The sequence below is a fragment of the Gymnogyps californianus genome, chromosome 1 (genome assembly GCF_018139145.2).
Source record: "Gymnogyps californianus isolate 813 chromosome 1, ASM1813914v2, whole genome shotgun sequence".
Classification (NCBI taxonomy): domain Eukaryota; kingdom Metazoa; phylum Chordata; class Aves; order Accipitriformes; family Cathartidae; genus Gymnogyps; species Gymnogyps californianus.
This window is the reverse complement of record NC_059471.1, coordinates 142,494,598-142,505,533: the sequence shown is the minus strand read 5'-3', so window position 1 is coordinate 142,505,533 and position 10,936 is coordinate 142,494,598. Positions and strand designations below refer to the sequence as shown.

General features: G+C 42.5%; 1 protein-coding gene across 1 annotated transcript; it reads left to right on the top strand.

Annotated features, from left to right (window-relative positions):
* The first annotated feature begins 315 nt into the window (after positions 1–315).
* LOC127029398 (poly(U)-specific endoribonuclease-B-like) lies at positions 316–10,849 on the top strand. Its single transcript, XM_050915004.1, has 7 exons — positions 316–337; positions 5,084–5,183; positions 7,129–7,240; positions 8,462–8,583; positions 8,669–8,781; positions 9,986–10,139; positions 10,565–10,849. Exons 1-7 carry the CDS (start codon positions 327–329, stop codon positions 10,832–10,834), a joined length of 882 nt encoding a protein of 293 aa, XP_050770961.1. The 5' UTR covers positions 316–326; the 3' UTR covers positions 10,835–10,849.
* The last annotated feature ends 87 nt before the right edge of the window (positions 10,850–10,936 follow it).

Below are 10,936 nucleotides of genomic sequence, written 5' to 3'. Positions count from 1 at the left end.
CTGCCATACTGATTGTCTGCGGCGATAAGGAGAAGCAGGAGCCTGGTAGAGGTGGCTCGGAGTTCCTGGTCTGAGCGTGCCTGCACTGAGAGAGGCGTGAGACATGGTACTGTCCTTACCCTCCACGTCATCTTGTGGGGTTTGGCACCTCCTGCCTCTCCCTTGCCTTCCTGCGCTGCCTGTCAGTCTGAGTGACAGTCCTCAGCGGACACGCGGAGTATAAGAGGGAGACAGCTCCAGGCCTTGGACTACCAGGAGGATTTCTGAACTTCAGGTTGCCTTATCCCTGCTCAGTGTATTTGCTAAGAGAAAAACAACTTCCTGGCATGGCTGATGGGTAAGAGAAAATCATACCAATTCTTCTCTAACGCGAAGGGCAGTGGGGATGGGATATATTTGTCTGGGAGATGTGTAAAAGGGAGTTATGTGAAATGCAGCACTGCATTTCTGTTTCAATTCTGTTTTACTAACTCACCTCGGCGTAAAAAGTTGGTGAGACAACTGAATCATAAGCTGTTTTAGCTAAAATAAGGTGATGCTAAAATCAGATTTTGTTTAAACATAGCTGATAACGTAGAATCGGTTCTCCAAACACCACCTGCCTGCCCAGGACCTTGACAGAGCGTTTGCCGAGTAACTGCCCACTCTTACGTTTGTCCCTTGACAATGCATTTTCCTTTCCACCTACAAAACCTGTCTGATTTATCCTTTGGTATTTCAAATACCAGCTTTAAACTAAGAAAAACATCACTGGACTCAAGTAAAAGACATACACGCTGGCCTAAGAGGAAAATCGAGATAATTGCTTGTATCTTCTATTAACCATATAAGCTGATGCGTGTATTTCACAACATTTGAACCGATTTTTTTAAATGATTGGAAAGTTCTTGTAAATGGCTGCTCATCAGGCTTTCCAAATGCTTTTCTTCTCTATGCCAAGATTAAAGGCTTTTTAAAATTGGATGTTCAAAGGATCTCTGAAGGTAAATTTACTTTAGAGAAAATGTTCAATCAAACTTTCTTTGCAGGGCTCCGTGTGACCCATTTGCAATACATGTTTTTCTTGCTTTGACACTGTTGACTTGCTCACATGATTCGCCACCTACCCTTTAATTCTCTTTGTGTCTTGAGTCATCTCTGACTTATAGCAATAAAAGACTTCTTCTTGGGGCATTGTTTTGGATAGAATGAAGGTTTCATACAAGAAAATAACTTGGAAAAAACAGGCACACCATGTGAATGTTTCACTTGAAAGCTATAATAAAATGGAGATGTTAGATTCTTTCGCTCTAGCCACGCTGCTGGTGCATTAGAGTTACTATTGCAAAAAGCCTCCCCCAAAATTTTCTCAGCTCTTACAAGTGCAGACTAAGTGTTCTTGTTATTGGGGTGGTGCTTTGTGCATGTATGCACATCCAAGCAAGACTCAACTGGCCAAAATCCAACTGGCCAGGCTTCTTGCACAGAAATAATTTATTCTATGTGAAAGCACAAATCAAACAACTGAGAGATTTCACCATAGGGAGTGGGTTGAGAATTAATGATAAAAATCTCTGTTTTGAGTCATACATGCAATCATATTGAAAACCAGAGAGTAAATACACAATACTCTTTTTCAGGGAAACCTTACCTAAATGCTGTGTGTCATGGATTTGCATGAAGGTGTTCGGCTTCTCTTTGAAGTTGTCTCACCTCATGTGTAAGCTAAGTTTATGGACCTTTTTTAAAGAAATACTGTCCAGAAAGAGTTTTTACAAGATGACTATGTAATTTGCTAAACAAGTTGTCTGCTTTGGCAGGGATATATTTTTCTTTATTCTAATCTTCAGTTACAATGTGTACAGGCGCTCTGCTCTGTTTGGAAACTAAAGGGACAACAAAAAGGAAAGGAAAAGTCCATGATGATATTGTGGTAGCACCCAGAAGAGAAAAACGAGAGAAAAGGCTTTTCTTTTATAAAATTAAGTGACTGCAGAGTTTTGGGACACATTTTCTGAATGCAGGAATACATTTAGTAGAAGTATATTTATTAAATAAATATGAGGATTGAAATCTGTAGGTACGCTTTTGCTGTAACCCTCTCCTGAGTAGACATCTTGAGCTTGCCTCCATGAGCTCATGCAGTATTCCATAACATTTCTAGAGGAGGAAAGATCCAACAGAGCCCTACAGTGCTTTATAAACACAGGACAAATCTGCCAAGAGCAGACCAAGAACAAGCAGTAGGTATTGAAGGGATGACAGATTTCCTGTATAGGTGACTTTTACCAAAATACATACATACTAAAATATATGTATATAAAATACTATACTATATGTGGAAAAAATATTTTAAAAAACCACCCTGACATCTCCCCTAATATTTCACATACCTTGGATGTTCAACAGACAGCAGACTCCTATCCACCACTGGGAGTTACTTGCAATGTAAAAACTGTATTAAACATAATATGGCAGTACTCAAACAGATGGGATAAGCTGATGCAGAGGAGTAGACAGCAGGAGTGTCCAGAACCCAGGAGAAAAGTGATCCAATAAAATTAGGTCAGTCCAAGGTAACATGAATGTAGACTTGAAGTTTGAAAAACATCTCCAGTACTGTTCTGTGAACTTGCCGATCCTGTTCTTGGGACTTCAGCTGAGCTGGTGAGGTGAACATTTTTGTCTTGGTTTGTAAACTCTTTTGAGAAGGAATTGCTCCTCTTAAGACTCTGGAAAGAATGTGGAGGTACAGCTGAAAACAAATAAAAATGCTGCTGTTGGTGACTTCTGTGATACGCCGTGAGGCTAACTCCTTGTGAAGTTGAGCAGGTGCCTCGTTTGGGCTGCACAGCCAGTGTTGATAATGTGATGCCCCAAGCCACACTTCTGCTGTATAAGCAGAGCTGGGGTTTGGGCAAGGGCTGAATATAGCTGCTCTGTGACAGTCTCCTTCTGCTCCACTGTAAGATCCATGCAAGTACTTCTTCCAAGAAAAATCTTCCTTCGTATTTGTGTTTAACCCTAGCAACAAACATATCCTTTGGCTCCCATGTACTAGAATTTTTAGTCTTTTTCCTTCTTTCAGGTATTGACACCTATTCAAGTCCAGTTTAAAATTCAAGTGATCTTGTAGATTTCCGATCAACAACGATCTCAAAGTATCACAGAGCCCGAGTGAGAACAGACTGTCAGTGCCTCCAGTGTGGCTGAGGTACCTGATGACTCAGATTCCCAGTTACAGGCAGACTGAGGTGTGGCGGCCAAAGTACTTACGGTTGTCTGCCCTGCCCTTCTGTAGGAGGTTGCTTTCCCCGCTCTAAATAATGCTGTGTATAATATGAATATCATACATGTTCTTTATGCTCCTCAGCTGCTGCAGCTCATCCTCTGGCGCATTAATGTAAACTGGCTGCTTGTGGCTCTTAACTCAGGGATATTAACTCCTTTGGGCAACAGGCTTTCAAGGACTTAAGCACAGATTGCTTATGCTTTTCAGGATTTTAATCTTAGGCTGTATGAGTTCCATCCCACAGTTACACACACAATTCTGGAGAAAAAGGATTGCTCAATAATGTGAAAAAAAAGTCCCAGTTCTCCAGGCACAGTTTGCTACTTTCTGTTTCTTTCAATGTGGAGCTTAGACCAGCAGTTTCTGAGCCAGCCATGAAGTGCAGTCCAGGACAGGAGAAAGCACATAAAATCTTGCTGTACTGCTTCTAGACTGTTTTCCTACCATTTGATTAATGCCCTCTTTTCTGCTATGACTTCTATTCCCTCCCTGCCAACAACGGGGCAGGTGCCTGCCTGGCTCACTTTTTGCTCTTCCTGGCTCTCAAGCTGCCTCACATCAAGGCTGCCACGTCAGAAGACTGTGACCTTACCACAATATTTGCTCTTTCTGCTAGAGAGCATGGAATTTGCCACTGGCAGGAGGATGCAGCGAGTGTCTCCATCCTGGCCAGAACAGAAAGAGAAGACATAACAGTGATCAGTTAGGAGGTTCCGAGTTGGGCTTAAGATGCCTTGGTTCAGTCTGGGAGAACCAGTTGTTAAAATCATGGCAAGTTGCCCAAATGGCTACTTGAAAGAAATGCCTATTGTTGACAAATTTCTACACTTTTTTTCTTTTCTTGAGAACATCTGCTTTGGAAGAGAAATTAAAAATTGTCAAGCGGTTCTTCTCTGGGCTTTGATGCATGTGCTTGCTTGTAACTGATTAATTCGACTGTCAGTCATTTAAAGATTAATCCACTTCTCTTTCTTCTCCACTCTGTTCTTTGCCTTGAGCTTATGTGTTAGTGTGGACATAATACCTTTGAAACTGGAGCTACCTTTGGGCAGTTCATCACAGTAACAACCCTTCCTAAATCTTGTTGATAGATGGATGGATGGATAGACTTCTGAAAACTATACACTATTATGCAGGACAAAATTCCATTAAAATGAGGAAAGGACTAGCCTGGGTAGGTTTGCATGTGCATCAGAGATCAGTGCATGAGAGAATTTTATTGTATGCAGACCCTCTGTTTAGAGTCTTAGTCACCCTTCATCATGCTAACTTTATGCTAGGATAACCACGCGTATGGGTGAAGGAAAGCGTCTCTAGTGTGGAGTCTTAGTCTTGAAGGAAAAAAGGTAGGAAGAGTGTATATAGGATTGCTGCTAGAAAAGCATCATAGAGAGAATTCTTCGCTTCCTGTTTTGTTGTGTAGTGTTGCTGCACGCTGATAACAATCTGCTTGCCTCTGGTTTGTACATAGAATCCTCCTGAATGAAACACCATCTTCGTTTTTATTTCAGGGCATGGAAAGCCGCAGGAAGGCTTATTAACAAGAACTTTGTTAAAATATGCTCTAAAATAACCTTAGGGAAGGCTCAAGTTTCCTTGCAGGTTACCTGCATTCTTTAGATATGAACATGAAGTGTAAGCTCTATGGTTTTTAGAGCAGCACTGACAGGAAGGTGTGGGGACAAGAGAAAGCTCTCCTGATAACAAGCTAGTATCCAGAACGTAGAGTGACATTAGAAGACTCTAGAAGTGACTTGCAGAAATAACAGCATCTGTCTTTTTTAACGTGTATTTCTCTGGATTTCTTGACAGGAAGTCCGTAAATCATGAACTTTCTAAACTTTTCAATGAGATGTGGGATATGGATGTTAACCGCCTTATGCCTGGGAAAGACTACACAATTGATTTGCAGGTAACCAGTTGCTAAGTAAGTCACATGAGGATTAAGGGCAGCATGGTACTGTAGGAAAAGGTGTCTGCAAAACTGCCTTTTGCTAAAAGAGTTGCCTATGCATTGTCATTTCCACTAATGTCATAGGCAGGACTTCCTAATGACAAAGAATCACTTAGGAGAGGGAACAGTACAGAGAACACATTAATGGTCCACACGACCTGGATGTTGGTTACAAGTCTCTCAGGTGTCTGTCCTGAGTCCTATAACATTTAATACCTTTATCAGTGGCCTGGAGGAGGAGATGGAGTGCAGCCTTTCCAGTTTTGCAGACGACAGTGAACTGTGGTGATGAAGTTGGTATGCTCAAGTGCAGGGCTTCTCTTCAGCTGGACCTAGGTAGGCTGGAGGAATAGGCTAAGGAAGGAACATCATGAAATTCAACAAGGACAAATGCAACCAGAACAGGATACCCAGAGAAGCTGTGAAATCTCCATCTCTGGAGGTTTTCAAGAGCCAACAAGATGACACCCTGAGCAATATGGTCTGAATTCAGTGTTGACCATACTTTGAGCAGGACTACAGATGTCCTGAGGTCCCCTCCACCCTGGATGTTTCTCTGTGTGTATGACTGGTTGTGTGTATGGTCTGGGTGACTTGCAGCGAGGGAGAAGGGGAGATGATAGGTCCCAAGTCATTCTTGGGGGAATAAGGGAGGAATTTGAGGAATTCCTGGGTCTCTCCTGGAGAGTGTGGAGTAGCACAGAGGCGTGGGTGAGGAGGGTTTCAGGGTTGTTGCTACCAGTCCCAGGGAACTGTGCGGGAGGAGCGGGTATCAGATTCGATGAGCAGCCATTTCGCTCCTTGCCAGCTCAGTGTAGTGCAAACATGACCATGTGTTTTGGCCACAAATTGCAGCAGGCCACTGAATATGCAGTATCCAATTTTGTACTCACACAAGTGCTCAAACACTTCATTTCAACATTGCTTCATATTATAAGATACAATTTTCTGTTGCTGATGAACTTGAAAAAGGGGTACATACCTCAGGGAAAATGTGTGTGGGGAAAACTTCTCCCGTATGGTTTCTCCATTTCTCAGAACAAGGCTCTAGTTACCCATTGCCCATGTTAACAAAATGCTACTTATCTTTTCTTCTCTTTCCTTGAGAATGCCTTTTTTGGAACAGAAATTTGAAAATTGTCAGGAAAGCCTCCTTTCCGTTTTGGATGTGCTTATTGGTAACATTGATTAAAATGCCCTTAAACGTGGCCCACCAGAAGTCTTTGAAAACTTCATGGCACCAGGATGCACCAGTCCAAAGCTGGTGGAGCTGCATGGAACTATCTCGGCATCTCCCTGGCACTGGGCGATGGCTGGGGCTGCAGTCATGAAGTTAGAAAACAAAGGCTGAGCCTGAGGGAGCCTACTCAGGAGTTGGACTGCTTAAGCATTATCATGGAGGAGAGGAGAATTAGACTGGCTAACTGGGGAAGTAGGGACTCAGGAGAGAAACAACCCCTCTGCTGCACTGCATGGCCTCATAAACCATATGCAGTGGGTCTGTTGGTTACAAATGAACAGAGAAGGAAGGTGCCCAAATCTCCTTTTTATTTATTTGTGGTGGGAGGGAGCCTTGGCTCTACATTACTTCTCTTTATCATTTGTGATGTATATAGCATAGTAGCACAGCTGGTTACTGATCAGAACTGAGCTATCACATGGGTCATCACAATCTTCTCTGAAAATGAGCCAACAGAGAAATTTCAGGCTCTTACAGTGTCAGAGATTATGTCTTTTTTCTTTGTGCTGGCAGTTCTTCTGTAATGCCTTCTCTTGGAAGACCATTCCTAACAAACAATCCTGATAGCATTATGGGTTTTCTTTTGATTATTATAAAGGCAGGCACTGTCTCCTTTAAGGACATCTTACTTCTTTCATTGTTGTACTCTGGTGTTTCTCCTAGGGAAAAGCAGGTGTCGCACATCAAGGTGATAGTGGTGTCCAGGACAGCGCAGCCAGACATCTGTTTCACAACGTGAATGAAGAACACCTGAAGAGCATAAAAACTTTTGCAAGTGAGACCCGTTCTTTTGTTAATAGTGGAAATGACATGAAGAATCCGTGTTGATTTTATATGTTTGCCTAAAATAAAACTTCATATATAATTTGGATGGTGGTGAGGATCATCAGGCCACAAGTCATTTGAAGTTAGTTTCCGCAACATTTGCATGGAGGTTACCTGTAACCTCAGCCTCAGGAAGAACATCCTTTTGTGCCTCAGCCAAAATCTGAATTTCTCTGTGGTTCTTCCACTACAAAGTGAAATGGATGAGTCTCTTGTCATTGCTTTGATGTTATTCCATGTATTGAAAAAGATGCTAAAGTCATCTTTCCTCCTTTGCTCGCAGCTTCTAGCCCTTTCAGATAGCACTCGGTCCACAGCTACTTCTTGCATTTCTGTTGGGGGCTGTACCTCAAGCATGTCTATGAATGTATGCTTCCTTCCCTGATTTTTCTTTTCCCTGGATAGAGCTACATTAAGCTGATCGAACAGCTGGCACAATGGGAGCACCGTTTTTCTCTGTTCCCCCCACTCCTCTCTGAGCCACACAATCCTGTGTCTAGTGAGGGCAGCTCTGGTACTCACTGAACCCTACGCTGAGTCCCTTCAGCTCACTAACCTGGCAGGAAATTATGTAGGTTTTTGACCTCAAGTATTTTTCTATCAGCTGGGTGTGCTGAATCAGCTCCCAGAGTCCACTGAGTGTCAGAGCACGAGTAGATGAAGTGACGGGAGGGAGCAGGTGGCAAAAGGGTTGCAACGGAGAAAATGAACCCGTCCGCTCAGTGGCCATGCGCTCAAGCTCAAGCCATCTCATGTAGGTTTATGCTGTATTATTCCTCTACTGAAGTAATGCCCACAAAGCCTTCTGTGAGCATAGCTCAAGTTCATAAGCCTATGTCTGTAATTTTGGTGGTCAGATATGATTTGTTTTGGTAGAAGGTCATTATTGCTTCAGCACTTGGCTCCATAAGGAAGGTCAGTGGTGAGCTGTTTATCTTAAAAAGAAGTACAGCAATGGTCTGGCCTTGAGTCACCTCTAGACCTATACCCAACAGCGTACCTGAGAATGAAATTTGACATATAAAGGAATGTCTTTCTCTAAGGGCTGTCAAGGCATATTATAAGGCATCTTTTTATGATGACACTCTCTAATGTCTGGATCACAGGTATGATTAGGCATATGGCCTGTTCAATCAGGATGAGCATGCTGAAAGTTTCTCTTTTTCTGCAGCCTTTATTTCCTTATTGGACAACTATGAGACATCAACCGGTATAGCAGAAGTAGTGACTCCAGAAGAAATAGTTGAAAACAATTGTTTTCTTGATGCTATCTTAGCAACAGAAGTCATGAAAGTAAGTAACACAGATCTTTTTTAGTCGCTGAAAACACTGAATTAAAAAGTAAACTGTGTATATATCTTGGTTTTCTATCCTTCAGCTAGCGCATGAGTATCTGCTTAAAAAAAAACTAGCAAAGCCAAACCTAGCCGATTTCAAATATCAGCTCTATGACATCTGGTTCCAGCTCTATGCCAGGAAAGAAGGAGACAGGTATGTTTGACGGATATGGCCCGATAACCTCTACACTATTCTGACTTAGGTAAATATAAGCCTGAGTGCCATCTGTTACACACAGAACTGGAAGACAGCCTTAGAATATGGCCTAAATCAGGTGTTCATTGCTCCCACACAGATCATGTTTAAAGACTTACTGATCAGATACTAACAGTATTGACCCTTGGGGTACATCACTGGTGAATTGCCTACAGCTGCACTTTGTATCCCTCATCACAGGCCTTCAACCACAGACATTAATCCACTTTTCAGCCCACCACATCATCCACTTTTCTAATCTGTACTTCATCAGTTTGTCTACGAGTCTGTGTCCTGGTTTCAGCTGGGATAGAGTTAATTTTCTTCCCAGTAGCTGGTACAGTGTGTTTTGCATTTAGTGTGAGAATAATGTTGATAACACGCTGATGTTTTAGTTGTTGCTAAGTAGTGCTTATCCCAAGTTCAGGACTTTTCAGTTTCCCATGCTCTGCCAGCAAGCAGGTGTGCAAGAAGCTGGGAGGGAGCATAGCCGGGGCAGCTGACCCGAACTAGCCAAAGGGATATTCCATACCATAGAACGTCATGCCCACTATATAAACTGGGGGGAGTTGGCCAGGAGGGGCGGATCGCTGCTTAGGCATCGGTCAGCGGGTGGTGAGCAATTGCCTTGTGCATCATTTGTCTTTTCTTGGGTCTAATTTATCTCTTTTTGTTATATTCCTTTTCATTACAATTATTGTTGTGTTTTGTTTTGTTTTTTTAACTTTTAGTTATTAAACTGTTCTTATCTCAACCCACAAGTTTTGCTTGTTTTCCCGATTCTCCTCCCCAACCCACTGGGAGGGGGGAGGAGTGAGCAAGCGGCTTAGTGGTGCTTAGTTGCTGGCTGGGGTTAAACCATGACAGTCTGTTATGGGAGACAGTGTCAGAAGCCTTGCTTAAATCTGGATGAGCAGCAGTGATGCATCTGTGGCATTTACTAGCAATCTTCATCATCAAATACAAATTTAGACTTCGTGGCTAGATTTCATTGCAAGTTTTGTGCAAAGTAAGAAAGAAAACCCAACAAATCCAGACAAATAAAAAAACTGCTCACAAAACAACCTAAGCAAGCTTGTGCATCTTCTTGCCTTTTACCTCTGCCAATTTGAACTGTTTAAACACATACAAGACCTATATATTATTGTTTGGTTTATTACAGACCTGATTCTTGTGGTTTTGAACATGTTTTTGTTGGAGAAACAAGGCGTGGTAAACAGATCTTAGGTTTGCACAACTGGGTGCAATTTTACCTTCAGGAAAAGCGCAACCAAATTGACTACAAGGGATATGTCGCTCGGAAGAACAAAACCAGGGTAAGAACAAGCAGGCTGCCTTTGCAAATAAGACAAATGACAAATGACAGAGATAAAAGCTGTGGTAATGAATCAAGGCACAACGATGCAATTATAGGCCTAACTGTTTTGAGCCTGATTTGCCCAGGTGTATATAAGCAGAAGAAATACTAGCATGCCCTCAAGTCCAGCTTCTTTTTTTGCAAAAACTATTTTAAAAAGTAGTGCTAGTGTTTACAGAATCGCAACACTGCTGAAGCTTAATTGAGATGAATGATCATGTATGCTCCAGAGGACAGGGAAAAGGCTGTGCTCCACCTATAGCACCCTGGCACAGCAAGGATGACTGAATCTTGCAATGCTCCCAAAAATCTGGAGGCAGAAATTGTATCTGTCTGGTCACAGCTGTGTTGGAGATTATTCTGTTGTTTTGTTTATGCTTTCAGCCTGACAAAGATGACCAAGTTTTGAGCATCCAGTTCAGCTGGAAGGGCTCGGTCAAGCCAATTGGAAGCACCTTTATTGGTGTCAGCCCGGAATTCGAATTTGCCCTTTACACCATCATTTTCCTGCTGGCTGAAGAAAGAGTCACACGTGAAACAGTGAAGATAGAGGAATATGAGCTACAGATAGTTGTTTGCCGTCATGGGAACCACATTGGAACAGCATATCCAGTACTACTCAGCACCAGTAGTGAAGACGAGTTGTTGGAGTGATATGGCAACATTTCTTTTTTTGGGGGCGAGGGGGGGGGATGACACATGACATGGGACTGGATGGCAGAGTAACTTGATGTGTTGTTTTATACAGCTCATTTC